At 33.7% G+C, this 21,084-nt stretch overlaps 1 protein-coding gene across 2 annotated transcripts; it reads right to left on the bottom strand.

Moving 5' to 3' along the window:
• Nucleotides 1-135: 135 nt before the first annotated feature.
• On the bottom strand, nt 136-20,840 carry ZNF654 (zinc finger protein 654). Of its 2 annotated transcripts, XM_039364055.1 has the most exons (9): nt 20,675-20,840; nt 15,659-15,804; nt 13,887-13,968; nt 11,118-11,253; nt 9,933-10,135; nt 9,322-9,461; nt 8,304-8,445; nt 4,884-7,152; nt 136-4,378 (listed from the first exon to the last, which is right to left on the bottom strand). In XM_039364055.1, the coding sequence occupies exons 1-9, from the start codon at nt 20,804-20,806 to the stop codon at nt 4,371-4,373; spliced, it is 3,258 nt and encodes a 1,085-aa protein (XP_039219989.1). In that variant the 5' UTR covers nt 20,807-20,840; the 3' UTR covers nt 136-4,370. The 2 variants fall into 2 exon arrangements, with proteins under 2 accessions (XP_039219989.1, XP_039219990.1); XM_039364056.1 differs by lacking the exons at nt 13,887-13,968; nt 15,659-15,804; nt 20,675-20,840 and having other exon boundaries at nt 11,123-11,255.
• Between the last annotated feature and the right edge of the window lie 244 nt (nt 20,841-21,084).

The raw sequence follows: 21,084 nt of genomic DNA, 5'->3' as shown, positions 1-21,084 counted from the left end.
GTGCTTGTTTATTTAATAGTGTCACCTGCTTCAGGATAGTTTCGTATTAAAGCTATACAAAATGTCTTGCTAGCTGCTGCATAGCAATATTACAACTAACAAAATCAAATGATTTTTTTTCCCAAATTCCAGACATATCTTTAATATTTTATTGAACAATAATTTTATTGAACAAATCTATTTACAATACAAAAATTTTAAATGAAATACTACTGTTGATTTATTGCAGTTTGATGGCTCAGTTTTTATTTGTACTCGTATAAAATGAAAAATAAAATAATTTAACCATCAAGAAGGAAGCACAAATTTCCTTACTTGTTAAACCTGTAATTGCTTTTACAAATTAAACATAGGAATTCAAATATACACTGCATGTAATCAAGGTGTTATATACAGTGCAAAATAAATTAAAAAAAAAACCCTAAAGTATTTAATCCTACACCTTGGCATTAAACAAGATATGCTGAATCTTGTCTTACATGATTCAAACTATACAGTTTCTAGATTTGAATATGGCTAGACCAAAGTACCAGTGATCTTTCCCACAGATAAGCATTTCAAATTTGATCTATAAAATAGATGGCAAAGATAGCCAGACCAACAATTTTTACACGACTGAGGATGCATAGAGCCTTGTGACAAACCAAATGGATAAACAAGTTTGAGGCATCCTTTAAGAGTCAAGTCTTCTAAAAGCCATGACTTGGGAACCACTGTCAATATTTAGGATAGTGGAGAAGTTATTCTAAAAAATCAGAAAAATTGATAATTGTACCTAGCTTGAGTCAGATTTAATGGAGATGCTCGAAGTATATACAGTATAATTTTTATGTTTTATTTATATATCTGGCATCTGGGGAGAAACAGTCAGCCATGCAGTTTCTTTATCCAATTGGGAGATTGAGCAACATACCAAGTGTTTACTAACTGGCAAAACATTGGGCAACCCTAACACAATCATTTAACCTCTTAAGCTTTAATTTTCAGGGTGGATGACATAAACTTAAATACAGCAATAGTCTTGACATTCTTTTAGTAGTAGGATCATGGAGATAGGATTGGGGAAGGGAAACCCTAGCACATTTTCAACTGGATCTACTAAGCACTTCACAATGATTCCTGCTGGCTTTGTATTTCTCATTTCAGCCTGGAGATAAGGGGACACTACACAAGCCATTTGAGACATACCACTTGTGCAATACCAATGTCAATTCTAAGTTAACTAGAAAAGAGAACATTATTTCCTGCAATAATCAAATCTTGCCCACAACAAACAAATGTTTGATTGAAGTCACTCATGTAACCCTTCTTTTGGCCAAGAAGAAACAATCCATATCCTGTTTTAAAAGCTGGTGAAAAGTCAAAACACTAATCACTTACAAAGGGCAGTCAATGCATTTTCCAAAAGTGTGTAATTTAAGATCATGGAGTTAGGCTCATTAGTTTAATTACTCATAGTGTTTAACAGCAATTGGGAATAACCTGAAATTAAGTATTGCAAATCTATTTTAAAATAGCTGACAACTGAAATATTAATATCTGAAAGACTGGTGTCCTAGCAATGTTACCATTTGTATAATTTCTCCTAAGCATTTGTTTGATATCAAATCACAACAAATCAAATGGTATACCTTAAAATTCCACTCAACTGTTTTTGATTAAAACTGATAACAGCAAGTGGAAAACTAAACGTTCTATAGAAGGTTAATCTCCCCTTCAGTTTTATACTAAATGTTTATGATGTTACATAATTTGGAATTAATTTGAAATAGAATGTTTTCCTGAGGAAAGGCTTATATTTCCTGGATATAAGTCTGGATACTTAGATGCCTATAAGGCAAGACTGCAGAGACACTGAAAGTAAAATTGGACAACAAATCAATGTTTTTTATATCTAGCAAATTAAAACCCAACTTAGGGAATATCAAAGTATAGCCACAGCACTAATTATCCATCTCAGCAAGTGTTAGAACCATGCAAACCTTACTTGGGCTTAGATTATAACCCTGACAGATCCACAGGGAATAACAGGTTCAGCTAGTCAAAAAACATAGAATAAATAGCAAACCATTTTATAGTCACTATGAAAAGTGCACAGCTATGCCTATCTAATAACTAGCTTAGCACAAAGTTATCTTTAAAGTATCATGCATGACCCTTAATGCTGATTAAGAAATGAAACATTAAAACTGCTAATACAAACTAAGATCCCAGAAAATCAGTGTTTTATTTTTGAAAAAATTCAGTTTCTTGTATTGATATATCAAAACATGCTGTCATTTAAAATTGCCAATTTTAGGACTCCTGTACAAGGAAAACCTATTTTCTAATCTGACCAAATTAAATAAATTCCAATTAAGACACAGTTGAAGACTGAGATTTGCAAATAACTCCCATTTAATATAAAGTATTAAAATATTTTAATAAAATCTCCTATATAGTAAGATGTACAAATATATTACAAAATATATGTTTTTGGATTTTAATTATCTCAAAAGTAGAGAACTTAGGTACCATATTTGTGCAATCTTGCATGACTTATAAAAGTAAATTGAAAAAGGTCTGTTCATGTTATAATTCGAATTGCTTCAACAGTAGCCTTTAATATTTAGCATAGTCAAGCACAGTTTCATTTGTGCAGTCATTAAAAATATCATTTGGTGCCTAGATATCAGGATTGATCTAAAAGTGGTTAGAAATATAATTATATTTCAAGCATATTTGTGTTCAAAGTTTCATACTTGTTTCTTGAGAAAAAAATGTCCTTAGTCTTTATGAATAAAATATCTGATTTTTAAAAAAATCTACTCACTTACCTGAGAGTACGTACCATTAAACTCAATGGGACTGACTTTGGAGTAGAAAAGTGTAGGATTGCATTGAAAATATAGCTCAATAGGTCAACTAACATTTTCATTTTTTAAAAAAAAACATAATCCCTTTGTAAATATTTTCAAACCCCGGTGTCTGCAAGAACAGTTCTTAATGTTTATTATGAAAAATATTTATTTTTCATAATAAATATTTGTACACCATTGCTTTTAAAGAAAAGGGTATCTTGGATATTTGGGGATTAGAATACACTGCTTTTATATGTACTATTTTAAGAATAAGGGGCTTAAAGCTTAACTTTTCAAGGCACAGTGCAAATAATTTTATTTTTACTGCTTAAGTTTGTCAAGGGATTTAGATGTATGCTCACTTCAAAAATTATTCAGAAATGCTTTGAACTTTCCTATATACTTGCATAGAAGCCTGACAAAAGAACTGCTTAATGAATAACAGATTCTATGCTTAAATTACTACTTCTGAATTATTGTCGTAGCATGCACCGCCTTGATAGCTTTTGTATGAATTTCTTAAGAATGCATTGTTTCATAAAGAAAATTCAGCGCAGCTTTTCAATGTTGATGCAATATGAATACAAGGCTATATTCATAGTGTCCTAATGTCAATTTAAATCAAGTGCGACCCTTTTTAATTCATTTTAAATACAAAATTTGATTTTAACAAGTATAATTCATGCAAACAACCTTAAAAAGTTTATGCTTAAAATTTATACACCAGCTGAATTCAGTTAAATTCTAGCCACGTGAATTTACTATTGAGCCTAAAACTGCTTTTTGATACCAAACATTGTAGCTGTGTGGATTTGCTAGTTGTTATGACTGAATTCTATCTATACATTCATCATGATCAGGTCTTGAAAAACTTTGGTGCATTTGAATGCAGTTCAATTAGGTGAATTTGGAAATATCAAAGACATACTTTAGCCCTTATTGTATGCCTTAAAACATTTATTAAGATACACTGCCCAGCACTGATTATTTTTTACATTCATCGGTTCCATTTCCAAGGTACAAAATATACCATTGCAAGAGTCAACCTTTATAAATGGATCTCTTTTTAATTGATCCGATTTTAGTGCACAGCAACATTGAATGTGACTCAAACTAGTTTTATCATACAGAATGGCTTCCTTTGAACATACAGATTCAGAAAGAGGCATGTCCCACAGGCAATTTTTCTCTGGAACAATTGTTATCAGTCAGCATGAAACCTACTCTGTATACAGCCACCCAGTGAATTTACTTAAGAGTAGAACTATGCAAGAATGTGTGGCTTTTAGATAACTGGTACTTTGGGGTTTTAAACACAATCTGCTTGTTTTCTGGATGCTAATACTGCACGGCTCCTACTATCACTTAGTTGTGACCCCTGTGCTTTAATTCTCAGAAAGGTCATGATTTTCTTTAGTAATTTTAGACTTCTTTATAATTAAGGCCAAGAAGGGAAAAGCAGGTTGATGCAGAATATTGTAGTGTTCCATCACTACTCCTCAAATGGAGAAGTCCTCATACATCATTTGCTCAGGCACCTGCAAAAAAATAGATTACATTGATTAGTCCTTTGGAGTCCAGTATCATACTGAGATTCAGCCATTCATTTTTCCTAAACAAAAGCAAGGTCAAACAAACTAAATGCTTGTTTAGAGAATATAAAATGATAGCTAGTTACCCTTTTTCTCTGAAGCCTTCATGAAAACATTGAAACACTGTAGAGTAAGTTTCATAGTTTTATCTGGTCAAGTAATGATTTCAACAACTTTGCACAGTAAAGTGCTGTCAAAACTAGCTAAAATTCTATTATCTGCAATATAATACTTTTTCATTACTATTGGGCTAAGGCAAAACTATATGCTACTATTTACCATTATACATAATATAATTTTATTACATTTTTCTCACCCTATCTTTTTAGAATTGTTTTTCTAACAGTGTATGTATCCATTTGTTTAACAACTGCATACTTAAATCTCTTGTTTAACATTTTATTGCTGTACAAATACCTAAAATTATACCTAGTAAAATTGAAAAACTTACTTTCATCATCTGAATCGAATCCAAAAAGTGTCCGACACTTCTTTTGTGCAAGATGATGCTGAAGTGCTTCTGAGTTACAGTAGGTGGTCAAACATTTGCTACATCTTAGTCTTTCTGATTTGCTACACATTTTGCCTTGCTCTGAATGTGCATCTGCTTTATCAGTCAAAGTTTTTCTTCGTTTTGGCATGCTAATATATCGTTCATCAAGGTAACTCGGAGGCAATGGTCTAATGTAAGGCCTTGTTAAAATTAAGCCATATGATGTATTTTCTGTTATCTGATTTGGTTTAGAAAGTGTCTGAGGATCCACTAGAGTATTATGTGATATATCGGTACAGTTCTGCAGAACAGGTAGAAGAGATCCATTTTCTGTCCTAGTATTGGCACTTGTTTTTTCCAAATCAGCATCCAGTGTGGCTGTTATTTGTTCCAGTTCACCATGCCCGTTGACCACCTGATCATTAAGTTTACAGCTTTCAAAATTTGGCTCTACTTCAGGTATCTTTTGGTCTATTAAGTTCACAATTGTGACAGCACTACCATATGCATTTTCATTCCCATTCTGGATTAGATTATTTATTTTTTTCTCAGTCTGAATATAAGTCTTTGGTTCTAAGGAATCTTTCCTTGCTTTCCAAGTGGGAATTGGCAAGTCCGTTACAGCCTCCTTTTCACCATCATCATCTGCTATTTCTTGAATACCACACTCAGATTCCAAAACAACTGAAGAATTATTTTCACTGACTTCAGAAGGATTTGCTTTGTTTAAGTAATGTTGAGCTTCGTGCTCATGTAACAACGAAATGTCGTCAAAAAGTTTACAGCACTCTGCAAAGTTACACTGAGCTTTAAACTCAGTATGACTTTTCATGTGTTCTGCAAGCTCAGTAGACAGCTTAAATCTCTGATTACAGTTAAAATGCAAACAGAAATATACATTTGGATAAATATGTTGTTTCAGATGATCGATAAAATGATGGGAATCCAAAAATTTTCTCTGACAAAACCTACATTTTCCATTATTCCATTTCATTATATGTTCTTGCACATTTAGATCAGAAGGATGGGCCTTGCGTGCATGCTTATTCAGAAACCGTATTTTTTTAAAGACTCTTACACACCCATCAGCAGGACACTTGAAATTAATTGTGTGTTCCAAATCATTTTGAGGACAGAGCACACCATTTACCTTGTGAAGTATAGGGAGTTCTCTATTCAGGCTGTTTTCTGGTGATCCTTCTTTAATTTCTGCCTCAGGAATATTATTTGAATAGTTATCACAACTACCATTTTCAACAATATCATCCTGGCTACTAGCATGATTTTTGGTTACATCCAGTGCAAGTTCAGAATTCTGCATCTCCTGGTTAGTACTTGGAATGACTAGCTCCACTTCATTTTCTTTAGTACTCTCCAAATCCCCATTCTGAAGGGGAACATCAGCACTAGAACAGTTCATTTCATTTACAATAAGAGTTTCTTTATCAACAGAAGTAGCAGCCAGATGATGCCGTGTCATTTTCTTGATGTGATTCTTTAAGTGCTTAAGCATTATACTTTTTTGTCTGAATTTTCTACAACACATTACACATGAGAAACTGCCCTTTTTCTGATGGGACTGGGCATGCCTCACAATGTGTCCACCAACAAATTCTCTGTTACATAATATGCAGCGATGTTTTGGTACATTGTGATCAGTTTTAGATGAATTAAGAACTACATGGTTCTTTTTGCAATTACCATCATTTTCCAAATGTGCTTCAGAAGTATCTTCATGGTCTAGTTCTCCACTGTTTGTCTCAGGCGTACAAGATTGATCACTTCGCAGTACTCGACGTGTCTTTGATGTATTTGCAGAAGAAAGCTCAGCTGGATGTTCACTCAGTTCAACTGAGGCTTTATCTCTTAGCAGTGCTAAACAGTTCTGTTTGATCATCAAAAAGTTCCAAAATTCTGGATCAAAAAACAATCCTTTTTTCAAAATTGGGAGCAACTCAAAACGTACACGATTCTGAACTGAACTTATTTGTTCATTGTATTCTTCATCTGTATATTTATATAGCTGTTCAACAATATAATAGGACTCCAAGGTGCGCTCAATAAAAAATATAGAAAGAGCACATATTCGCACTATTTCTAAGTCATTTGGCAAAAAGTGAGCAATGGTTTTGTATATCAAACATTTCATTTTTGGATCATCATGAAGATCTAGCTGAAGAGCACTTCCACATATTTCTACACAAATCTGTAGACCTTCCTTGCCAATCTGTGAGAAAGAAAGGAAAGGTAGAATAAATTCAGAATATTGACAGTCTTCTGCATTTCCTTTCCAAGAAAGCTTACAATATCTCAAAATTATAGTTCAGTGATACATCAAATGTTGCAAATTCCCAGTATCTTTAGGGAGGGACTGGATATAAAACAAAACAACCCAAGCCCTAATATACAAGAGAACTGGTAAACAGAAGTAAATATTCTTAAAAGATATTTTATCAATGTAGAAAAGTGACAAATAATATTGCAAACATTTTAAAAAGTACATTCATTTTAAATTATCATTGTACATCGTATTTTCCTATTACAACAAGTTCACTTACTTGAGTCAAAAGCAGTTTATGAATGGAAGCTCTTCCAATTGTGGGAGACTAAATTTTGATCAATTTTTCTAAATACATTTAAAGCAAGCACAACATATAATTTTATCTTTTAAAATACAAGGTCAAAGAATAATTACTAAATTAAGGTTCAGGCAAGAGCATAAACAAAGTAATCCTTTTCAATGATTAAAATAATACATCTTTCAGAAGGCTTGCAAAGTTGCTTTGGAAAATGGTTGAATTACCTCCACATCGAAGTATCTAGAAAAGTGGCAATTAATGAATACACAAATGGAAAAATTAGGAGCCATTTCCAAAGCAGCTGCATGAACCCTAAAAAGACTGCTATTTCAATGTTTCAATGCTCCTGTCTGCTGCAGACACCTTCAAATGCTTTGTACAACCCTATTAGTATTCATCCTTAAAAAAAAATACTTTTGCAACAAAATCCAATGACTTTTTTTACATATTGCATAAAACAATTATGGAACTATATAAACTAGTATACATTAATTATAGTTTGTAAAGTGTAAAAAGAAAATATCTTCCTTTTTTAAGTATATGTTGAGCTAATCCTACTAATATTGGTCCATATTAGAGCTGTACATAGCACATTTTATTCAAAGCACAAACTCAGTAAGTACGGCTAGGGTATTATTTGCTGTTCTCCTATGCCAGATGTGGAGATAAAAATATTTTAGATAATGTCAATATATTCTTTTTCAACAAATAAATATTTAATTATATAACAACATAGCTTATACAATATTTAATATTTGTACTTTTAAAACACGTATCTGAGGCAAATGCTATTACTTACTTCATCCCTAATGACTTTCATGAAAGGAAAAATAACTTGTAAATTTGTAGCTATCCTTAAAAGTTGGTAGCATTGATCTACAAATACTTGCTTCGATGGGTTAGACCTAAGCTGCAGTTTACTCCAAATAAAGATCAGCTCCCTATAAAACAAAATGAAGCTTATTTTAGGTAACCAAGATACCAATCATATGAAATTTATCATGTTGTTAAAATCTATGATAGATATAATTCAGGGTTATAAAAATGACATTATTTCTTCCATTTGCATAATGGTACTATTGTATAAATTATGCAAATCAGCTTGGAAATGCACTCTCCAATTCAATGGGCATTTATTAAAAATAAATGGAGGAGCCGCCTCTCCAATTAGTGTATCAAAATCACTGTATGCAAATTCTACATATGGAAGTATGTAACATTACCAATATAATTATATTATTCAAAAAGCTATTTGAGAGAAATCATAAATAAGTAGTTGAGCCTAGTTTGTCTGCAGACCTAAGGTTCAACTTCCAGCATCTACAAATGTAATAGGAAAACTATGAATCTCTAGAGCCATTATCACTCTATGTAACATTTTTAGAGTAATCAGCTTAAATATAAGGAACTTGCATTCTCTTAAATAATTCTCCATTTTGGAATTATTTTAATAATTAAAATATAAGACATAGTTTTTACAGATTAATGAAATTTTTGGTCAAGTTTCATAAAGACACTAGCCATAAATGAGAAGCTGTAAAGAAATTAACTTGGAAAAAAATTAAGTTACTTGTCTGCTAAGTAAATCAATAAGGTAATCCATTATTTTTAAGCAGGTTATAACAATACAAAAATATCTAATACTTAAGTTTTTACTAATGTATTGAATTGATGGATTTTATAGTAATGAAATTGCACCAAAACACTATTTCCTCTTAATAATTAACTAGACTTTAACCATTCCTTTATAATTTATTTGTAATTTTCTTGTGTGATAACACTAGTCTAAAGCAGTATTATTGAAAGAAAAAAATTACCAGATGCAATACATATCCCCTTTTTTGAGCTGTGGAATAAGAAACAGTTCACAAAGATTCAATGCTACAGCAATCTTCCCTTCTTTTGCAGTGTTGCAGATGATTTCAATGCCATTCTTGCAGTCAGTCCTCAGCAAATGCTGTGCAATCAAAATGAGATAACTCAGGCAAGCGTAGTAAAAAAAAGAGGCTAAACTTTTACAATAATTGGAATTCCTAGCTCCTAGTACTAGTTCTATTACCCAATATAGAAAGCTAATAATACAAGGGGGAAGAGAAATATAGACAATAACAAGAATTTATATACAGCATATTGTTTTATATTAATTTGAACAGAATAGTTAATGTTACTATTTTCCATGACCAAATTTGTCATATTACTTGTTACTTGGCAATCTTAGAGCAGGGTTAATGAAATGCTAATACTAGGAAGTAGTTGTCCAATATCAAAAAAATAATATATACAGAGCTGATTAATCTATATAGAATCATAAAGCAAGAATGATTTTTTTAAACAAATTATTTGGTCATTTATTTTGCTTAATATAAATTAAAATACTATCCCTTATCAAGTCATATCACAAAACTTCATTAAAGCTGTTAAACTGTACCTCTTGGAATAGGTGATCTTCTAGCGGAGACATATAAAGACACATGAAAAATGCTTGATGGAAGTAAAGATCTTTGCTAATATTAGGATGATTCATGCAAGCTTTAATAAGAGCCTTTGCCTCTGGGATGCGTTCACAGGCAATAAGGTATCTGGCGCGTAATTCAAAGAACAGTGGATTTTCAGAGCTTAAATATTTGTTAACTGGTAAAAGAAAATAAATAATTCAGTTATAAAATATTAACAGTAGGTTATATTAAATCAGGTTTACAAAATATTGGAAGCATTCTATTAACATTATTAAAATTAAAAACTGGATAATCTATGGAGTTTTTTTTTTAAAAAAACATGGATAAGAGAATAGGGCCAGTATAAAATTATTATGACAGCAATGCAAAAAATTGCAGTTCGTTATTTTCCTTTTCTCAGTCTCCCCCACCCCAACTGAGTGAGGTGATAAATGTAAGATCTTTCTTTCTGACTGAGGACTGGGTATGGGGAACGTCAAGGACATATGCTAAAGAGAGTCATTTCACCCATTATAACTCCTACAACTTCCTTCCAAAATATTCTTTGGCCCCATTCCTCTTAGAAACATGTAAATCCTAGTGTATGTTGTGCAATCTTCTCCTACAATAGTAACAAATAGCATTTCTTTAAGGCTGCTCCTAAATATGCACATAATTTAATCCTTAAACTATTTAATTAAGACCATAAATACTTTAAATTAGAATGCTGCAATATTGTTCAGTGAGTTCATACTCTATTCCTATGAAAGTAATAGCTTGACATTTTACTTTATCTGCAATAAAATGATTTATTATGTGCCATCAAGTAAGTTTAACTCTTGGCAACCTGATAAATTTTGTCTATGATGCACACATAAAATTATTTTTTAATCCTGTGCCCATCTCAGAAACAATAACTATAAAACCAATACAAATTGTTTTCCATGCATAAGAAATAATCTCAAAATCCACAATATAGTGTACACTAAATTTTCTTATCTTTCAATCCAATCTCTAATTGAATTAGTTCTATCCTGTGATTAAGAAATACATTACAACATTCACCACCTGGAAACAATTTTACAGAAGTGAAATAAAAATTTCCTGCATTCAACATTAATTTAAATTATGCTATTTTCAATATATATATATATATATATATGAAAAACAATTTGTACCTAACTCTTGAGAAACTGGTCTTCCTTTAAGAACAGTTTGTAATACAGAATCCTCCCAAGGTCCACCGTCTCTGGTAATTCGAGTCACCAATTCTAAGTTAACATTTTTGTATCTGCTGAGTCGATTCTGGCAATCCTATGGAAGAATAAGTGGTGAACATTAAGGTACTTAGAATATACACTGGGAATGTATCAGTACACTGCATATACTTCTTAGTTTTTAGAGTATGAGTAGTAATACACTGAGGTAACCTAAAGCAAAGATTTCATCTTTTGTAGCATAAAGTTAGGGACACCAACTGCACTAATTGCATATTTGTCAAAATGTGCCAAAACTGGCATCATACTTTTATATTACTTCTATTTATTCATATCCCACCTTTACTATTTTTACAAATAACTCAAGGTGATGAATATATCCAACACACTTTCCTCCTCCATTTTCCCCATTAACAACTACCCTGCAAGGCTATTGAATATGTGTGCTGGCCCAAGGTCACAGAGCTGGCTTTCATGGCTAAGGTGGGACTAGAACTGATGATCTTCTGCTTTCTAGCCTTGTACCTTAACCACTAGACCATATTTACTCACTTTACTGTTAATATTATCTGTTAACTCAGACATAACTAAGCTTAGTAACCTAGTTCACATCTTCTCTAAAAGTTTTTAAGTAAAAACTTGAATTGACCAAAATCATGAACATGGCAAATGGAAGACTATGACTGAGAATGTAAGAGAAATAAATGGTAGAGTTTTAATGGAAATGTTTTAAAAATGAAAAATTAAGGAGGGTTAACTAAGAATTCAGTAAAATGAACAGAACTGAAAATGGAACTGATTAAATAATTTGGAATATAATTATCTGTTCACAACAATACAAAGTCACAACTGCCATTTTTTAGCTGGTGTTGGCCTTCATATTCATCAATTTCTTCTCAAGAACCTAGGATGTCATAATGTGTATGTGCAGATCCCCAAAATTTTTAAAATTGTTGCCTAATACTTTTTTCTTTGTCTTCAATTCCATTTATTGCCTCTTCCAAGCATTCATGCAGAAGCATAATGAAGCCCTTCCTTCCATCCTTCCTTCCTTCCTTCCTTCCTTCCTTCCTTCCTTCCTTCCTTCCTTCCTTCCTTCCTTCCTTCCTTTCTCCCTCCCTCCCTCCTTCCCTCCCTTTCCAGCAGGCAACTAAATGACTGCTGCTGGGTGAGAGAGTGAGGGATTGTGATACTGGCTGGGAGACTGTCATAGAACATTGAAAATAAAGATAACATGACTGCAGCAGCACAGAGGCAATCAGCAGCATGAAGCACAATTTCCCCAAAATGGATTCTCTTGGGAGTCATGGGTCCCAGATTTTGGACACATCCTGTATATGTTAGCCATTTGAGATATCTTGCTTCAGAAACGATTGCCCAATAACACACCATTTTACCCAGTTAATAACCATGACAATGAGAGTTGTAGTAGTATATAGATAGCACAAATAGGCAATACTGAAAAGAATAATAGTAATAGTAATAGTAGTAGTAGTAGTAATAATAATAATAATAATAATAATAATAATAATAATAATAATAATAATAATAAAGTTGGAAGGCTAAGCCAAGGGCTACTGAAAATTTCAACAGGGAACATCGCTATAGGAAAAATGTTTATGAATTTAATTGGCAAGGATTATGTGACTTTGATGCTTATTAATTAACATTTTCTCAACTGCCATTAGAAAGTTATTGAACCTCCGCAGAATGCAAGGAAGAGAGATGGTCTGATACAATAACAGATTCTAAAGTCACAAACTGATTCCTACATGAGTTTGATATTAAAAATTAATAATGCTATTTATATACAATTCACAGCATTATACATTAAGTCAGAATGTCATACTTAAATTTTAAGTTATTTAGAAACTGAATTTTTCTTTTTGATAAAGTTCCTTATACAGGTAATTCTTGACACCACCACAACTGGAAACAAAATTCCTGTCACTAAGCAGTACCATCAAAAAACAGTGATCACATTGCTTAGCAATAGCAATCCCTGCAATCCCATTTGCTCTTATTAACTTAATCCCATGGTCTTTCAGCAAGGCAATCTCCTGCTGCTTTAAGGCCAATGGGGGAAGTCAGCAGGAAGTTGTAATTCCCAGGCCCACAGGCAAGTTAATAGCTGCTACTGGATTAGGTGGGGTGTGAGGAAGGGTCAGAGACTGTACACAACAAGTACTACACAGTGTGTAATGGTCTGCGAAAAGTGCCACTTGGGTAGGGGTGAGTAGGTGAGGGTGCAGGGGGTTGCACTAAATGAGTCAGGGAGGGAATGTGAGGGTTTGTGATAGGCACTGCATAGATCAGGGAGGGTGCACAGGGCTGTCCAAGTGACCAGCGCAATGCAAGTTCAAAGAGGCTAGGGGAGGATGCATGAGGAAGAGAGTTATCCCAGCAACTTGCAGCCTTCTCTGCTGGCTTCCCCTTTGACTTTCTGGAGAAATTGGCATGGAAGATTACAAATGGCACTCATGTGATCATCGGGCACTTGGGAACCAGTTGTAAGTATGAATGAATTGTCAAGCATTCAGATCACAATCATGTGACCATAGATGTGCTGGAATGGTTGGAACTTTGAGGATCAGCTATATAATTACCATTCATTCAGTACTGTCAAAACTTTGCATGGTCACTAAACAAATGATCATAAATGAAGGACTACTTGTAAATTGGTAGCATTATGCTTGTCAACACTTAATTATTTGAACACTAGCAAATTACCTGAATTGACCCAAGAATGTCTTTTAAAGGATCTTCATAGAATTCATCTTTCCCAAAGAATAGTAACAGTTCGAAAAAGCTCCTATAAATCAAAGCAACTTGAAGTTAAAAAGAAATAAGCAGAGCAAACTTATGTCACAAGTTTAAATAAAGAATTTTAAACGAAGGAACAATGTTGACAAAGCTCTGTGGATTCTCTATCAGGCAAGCTCATTTAATTGTATTACATGAGAGAAAGCAATTGGCATAGTAAAATATTGGCATAATATTCTTCCTAATATAATGTTGAAGTGGTATGTTACACTATATATTAGCTGAGTTTCTAGTGTATTATAGTTTCTATACAAACTTCCATAACATGGAATTGAGGAAACACTTTATTAAGTGCCACTGCAACCTAAAATTTTTAATTCAGTTAAAGATTATAGATTCAGGGAATTTAAATGATGAATCAACAGTTGGTGCTCTAATTCTTCTCTCTCCACACAGAATGCAATTTTTTTTCAGTAAATATTGCATTTTTTTTAGTTTTTGCTCACATTCATATTATTCTACATCAGATATGTCAAACTCGCGATTGTATTGGGACTGTTTTGCCATTGCCGGCAATGGGGTAGACCAACAGTTTGACACCCCCGTTTTACATCATTAAAAGACAATGGATTGTGCTCAACATCCATATCAGTTTTAAAAAAATAAGCTGTCTAAGGACACTGAATTTTAAGTCCCAATATACAACTGTTGGCTTGATAAAATTAAAATTGCTATTGATCAGAACTGAACTTCTATATATATGGGGGTGCTAATTTTTGATACCCCGAGATTTTAGCTATTTGTTGTTCAGCATACTTGTGACAATCCTTCACAAGAGATTGTTGTAAGTCTAGTGCCTTAAATGAAGTTATTAAATATCTTTTGGTCTTCCACAAGTTTTGAGAGATTTGGGAGTAATATATGTATAAGTGTTCTAACAATTATTACCCATTTTTGTAGAAACAATTTGATAAAAAGGCAGCTTGATGGTAACACCACACTAGGTATGGTGAGTGGAAATACTGCAACCTATTATATTTTTGTATTAGGGAATTGCTATAGCAAGATTTGCCTACAGATATGCAGTTTTCCTTTTGACTTGCCTAAAAACGAAGGATGATGATACCCACCAGCAACCTGCCCTTCATTAGATAAGAATGCTTGCCTCTAGTCAGATTCCAAACCCCAAATATGTATTCCGCACTGACCAACATACTATTTGATATATATCCAAGAGAGTCAGGATTGAGTTTCCAATATTTCAAAATAGTACTATAAACTATATAAAGATGAAGGCTTGAGTTTGAATAAATGATTAACTTTTTTTAATCTGAAAATGTTTTGCTGTCATAACATACAAATTAGTTCATGTCTTACATTTTATTTTCTCAATTACACCATAAAAGTCATACATCTAATTTTAATTTAAAAATGGTAATTATTCCTATCCCATAAATAGATATTTAAACAAACATGATAGTATTGTTTTCATATCTTAATTTGGTAGGGAAATATTACTAAATGAATGATGAGCAATATCCTTTATAATACTTATATGCTCATCAATATACTCCACGCAAGTTCTTAAACAGTTCTTACATTTTATACATTTGGAAAACAATGACAACAATCTTCTTCCCAAAGCTTAAAAAATTATCCTTGAAGGTTAATTTTTCAAATTACGCTATAGTATCCAGACAGTTAGAAAGTTTACACTAGGAAGAACATTGTCTACTTACAAGGCTAGGCTACTTAGCACATACTGTACATGTTCACATTCATCTGGAAAAGATACACATGCAGATGTGAAACAACAGAGAGCTGTTTGGAGTACTTGAAGCTGTGGCAGAGGAACCTGCCATCTTCCAGCATAATCTTCAACAACCTGTTTGTGGAGAAAACGGTACACATTAAACTTGATCTGAAACAGCATATATAAGCAAGAATATACTATGCTGCTATATTTTATAGCTAGGCAATTTTTCTTTGTAACCTCACATGATCACAATTTACAACCTTCACAGCCAGTTTCCAACAAGCAAAGTCAATGGGGAAATAAGAAGTCACAAGTTGCAGTCACATGATGTTGCACTTAACAACCACAGGTGATTTGTTTAATGACTGCAAGCAGAAGTGATAACATAAGTCGGCACAGTCTCATGTTTATGAACATGTTGCTTAGTGATGGAGTTGCCATTCCATTTGCAATTAGTAAATGGGGACTTACTGTACTTATTTTTTCCCCAAAACAGTTAGTGCTACAAAAATGTATTTCTATTTTGTTAAAAGGACAAGAATACTTTGTAGCACTGTTCAATGGCTAAGAAATAATAGAAAACTTACAATTCAAAACATTCACAATTTAAGATGGCCTGTTAGCCCTCTGGTTTATGGATAAAACACGATATCTACTCAGAAACAAGATACACAGTACAATTGCTGTAAAACCAATTTTCAGTACTCTTACTTCTAAGTAAATCTGCATAGGATTTCTGCCTCAGTATTAACATGCTACTAGCTATTACGATTGGTTGCAGAATTAGCCAGATGTTTAGATTGGATCCAGCATTTTTATCCATTTATTGAGTCCTTTCCAAGGAGCTGGAATAGGTAGATATTGTTGTTTGATAGTATTAAAGATATTATCATAGTTTGTAAGCTGTTCCAAGTAAAGCCACTTTTTGCAACTGATGGGGAGATTTTTCAATGCTGATGGTGTTCAAATAGTGGTCCAGATGTTTTGGAATTTTTATTATTAATTATTATTAGGGCCATTACACAACTAGATGTTTAGACTGACTTTGACATTTCAATCCACCTATTGAGTCATTATATTTTTATCCCTTTTTAAATGTATGTATGTATGTATGTATTTGATCAACTCAAGGTGGTGAATGTATTTAAACATATTTATTACTTCTGCTTACTATTTTCCCACAACAACAACCTTATAAGGTATGTTGGGCTGAGAAAGTTACCCATCCTTTCATGCCTAAGAAAGGCCTAGAACTCACCGTCTCCCAGTTGGTATAAATAATAATAAAAAAAACTGCAAAGAAAAATACCCATAGAAAAAGTATGATTTGTACCACATTTTATAAAAAGTTAAGTGTCCAAAATTAAAAACCAATATCTAGTCATAATTCTACAGAACATCATTAGTCAATGTGACAGATTTTCCACACAGCATTCAACTGTAATACAAAGCTTGGAGTATGTACTACTTACACTGTAACCAAACCAAATAGTTAAAAACTACAAGTCACAAGAAATAAAAAGAAACTACTGGTTTGCTTCCACTGTTTGCGAAAGGATCCATTCAATTGAAAAAGCCATCAAATGTCAACAGATGTATATGTAACATCAGATTTCATTTCAACATGCAGAGAATTACACTTGTTTCTCCAACTGAAATGTCCAATTGATATATTACATCTATCCTTACATGCCCACGAGTTATCATGATTAAGTAGAATCTTCACCTTCAAACTATTAAAAAACTACTTATTTATAATTCATAAGATTACAGTATGAATACAACTATTACAATGTCAATTCAAAGTTAGCAACTCATTCACATAAAATGTTCTCCATATTTTTTAAAATACACCTTACTTTGGAAAGTAGGACACTGATTAGAGAGGCACATCACTGTCAAGTTAAAAACAATGATTAATATAAAATAGGAAGATCAGAAAAATGGTTAAATGTATTTCTACTGAAATCTAAATACATTATTTGTATGTACACACAAAAACAGTTTGTTAAACCATACTGGCTAATTATTACACTTTTTGCTAAGTCAAATTCAAAGGACATTATGATTATGACTAGTGAATTGACCCTAAATCTTAATTCTTATTTTTTGTTTTGCTGACACCAAGATATAACTGATTTTGGATAGCTCTATAATATACTGTAATCACTATAACATTGATTTAAAACTGTGATACATGATTTATAGGAACTGGCTTTTTACTCTTTTCTCATGCTGAACTGATATAATACAGAGTAATCCAGATCTCAAAAACAAATTTTAAAAGCCTGTTGTATGGAAAATGTGTTGGAAATAGAAATTTATGCTTCATTTATAAGATGAAGATGATTTTCAAAAATAATTTTCTGCAGTAAAATAAAAATATTATTTGCATAATAGTTTAGTGACATTATTTACATTATTTACATTTACAGCAAATACTGACTCACATTTTAAACATAGAAACACCCCAACCTGCATCTCATGACACTAAAAGAGCTCAAAATTACTTTGTGATTTTAACATGTCAAAAACTTTAATAGTTTTTATACTATAGTACATCTTATTCAACAAAAAATATTTCAGATTTACTAAATTACATTGCATTTATATAATAAACACTTGGAAGGTGCAATTAATGCTTCATTCAAACATATTTTACATTGTTCTGTTCCAGTTAAGAAGAAAATTATTACACATGTTAATTCCATTCTGAGACAAGACTCAATAATTTGACATACACATATTACTGAATAATACTTACAGCATGGAAACTGACACCTGGACAAAGAAAATGGACTTTCCATGTTCTACTTATAACCAAAAGATTCTTCAGATTAGAATGATAAATATATGCCCCAACTACTAAACACTCTGCAGTTTGTTATTAGCAAGTCATCAATAAATTACTTATCAACATAAATTTAATTATAAAATATAGTTACCATTCATTAAAATAGTGATGTAGAACTTTTATTCAAAAAATTATTAATATGTACTCTGTATGAAATTCTTTTTCAAAATGTTTTGCATTCAGAGACTTTTTTAAAGTAAGGAATAGAGAACTGGAATGGATTTTTTTATATCGGTAGCATGGAAAATGTAATAAGACTATTGTTTTCAAACCTGTTTTTACACAGGATTTTGTTTATTTGTGGATTTTTATATATATTTTCTATACTGGGTATAGAAAAACATCCAGTATATGGCACACAAGTAAGCTCCTATCAGATAAATACATGTTTGTATGTGTGTGTATAAAAATATTAATAGTTCTCAGAAGTATTACAGAATCCACTTTAACCTATGAAATGGTATTATTTCTAAATCGAAAGTCAGTATGAACCACACATCAAATTACATATAATTTTCTTCATTTTGTCTAAATGTGATACAGTATATAAATCCAGACACTGAAGTCTTTCAATCATACTTTATGACATAGCTTTGTGTGAATATAGTGAACAGTGACTTATTTCATAAACTACGGCTAAATTGTTAATTGGATGTGTAAGTCAAACCACAGCTTTAGTACAAGTTCATTTGAATAACAAACCAAATGTATTTACTAAAAAAAACAATTGTATTTAATTGGACTTATTTTCAGGTAAATAAGGATAGGCTTCCATCTAAATAATGTAGCAATGAGCAAGACTAGCACAGCATAAAAGCAAAAATCATATTTAGACAAGTTCACTTATATTCTAAGATTCTCAAATATAAACAAATACCATTTAGAAATCATGACAAACCAATTAATTAGAAGATTCATCATTCATCACAGATGCCAAACACTTAAACAGCTGTTTTTCTAAATATGTAAGATTATGCACATTTACCTGAATCAATTTTTATTTGGACCTTTACTCCAACCCCCCTTCAGAACTACCTTTAAATTCCCCAAGCCATGTTAAATAGAACAAATATAATCCAAGCAGGGTTATATAAAATAAAATACCAGCAAAATAATACATGGCATGGTTAGAATGAAGTGGTTAAACTCAAGTCAACACACCTGTTAACAACCAATCGAGTTCTTCCCTCCAGCTTCCCTTTTGTCAGAAAAAGACACGCATGACAAAACACCCTTCATAATGACACATTTTGCCTGACAAAATATCCTCCACAGTTTCCTCCTAATAGGAAAGTGAACAAACTAGCAGCAATAAGGCAGCAACTAGGTAATGAACTCCAGCTCAAAACAGTGGGCTGTTTTCTCCGCAAACCTCATTTATGCTCAAGCCAACCAAATGCAAAGTTTTTAAGGCGAGGAGGAGGTCTGGAAAGAACCGAGCCCCTCCCCAGACCTTTTAAAGAACCAGACTCCTACTTTGCTTATTGCCTCAACATCAATTAAAAAAAAAAAATTCCAGCTCCTAGACTTAGAGGGACACCAACTCCGGACCTGCGCTGGGAACGGAGCCCCCACCTACACGCACCTTGCCAAAGCAACAGCAAATTAAGCGGCCCAGAAAGAGCCTCTTTCTCTGCACCACAGAAGGCAGCCCCCAATCCTGCCAGCCCGTGAGATAACCTGTAGAAGGGAAGGGAAGGGTCAGGACCAGGGCCTGGGCCACTTTCTCAGCCACAGAGGGTGACAGTGACAAGGACAAAACCAGAGATCGGTTGGGGAGAGGAAAACTGACGCCGCGAAAACCAACTCCCCCTCACGGACAGCCTCCAGCTCGGCAACGGGCGGCTTTCCTACCGCTCCTCCTTGAAGGGGGTGAAGAGAAAAGACAGAAATGAAGGGAAATCGGTTTTCCGCGTCGACCAGAGAAAGGGAGAAGCGCCTCCGCTTACGCTCGCCCTCTCATGTTTTTTTTTTCCCTTCCCCTGCAGCCGCTATCTCTGCAAAGAGCCATTACGGAGAGGGAGGGGAGCCTCCGACGTTTCGCCGTAGAAGGTCCTGTCCGAAATTCCTTCGCGTCCATTGCTCGGCTGTCTTCGCCCCCGAGTCCCGGAGTGTCACTCTACAGGGGCGGGACTAACCACTCACCTGGCAGAAGCGGTAGCAATAATACTGGCTGCTCAGGGCAGGAGACAATCCGGCGGGAAGGCGCGGCTCATTAATGGCCTTGAGTTCCTCGCCGAGTCTCTCCGATTCCTGGTCGCTCTCGTCTTCCGCCATGCTGCTCTGGCCGCCCTGCGCGTACCGAGTCTCAGCTCCCTCCCCCCCGCCCTGATCTGCCGGATGACCCGCCCTTTCGGCCGCGTACTTCAATTCCGGCACCGCCCCCCGCGGTGCCTTGTTAGTGGCGTGCGTGCTTGTCACTCAAACGCCGATCCTTCATCCTCTGACCTACAGAACCTTCCTTCTAGCGAGCTCCGGTAGTTAAGCCCCTGATTGGCCGAGCTGTATTCCCTGCTCGAAGCTGAACTTTCAGCAGCACTTTTTGATTGGTAAAG

The sequence above is a fragment of the Crotalus tigris genome, unplaced genomic scaffold, assembly GCF_016545835.1.
Source record: "Crotalus tigris isolate CLP2741 ecotype Arizona unplaced genomic scaffold, ASM1654583v1 scf7180000019648.599848, whole genome shotgun sequence".
NCBI classification, from domain to species: Eukaryota; Metazoa; Chordata; class Lepidosauria; order Squamata; family Viperidae; genus Crotalus; species Crotalus tigris.
The sequence above is the reverse complement of the archived record's forward strand: the minus strand, read 5'-3'. Positions and strand labels throughout refer to the sequence as shown.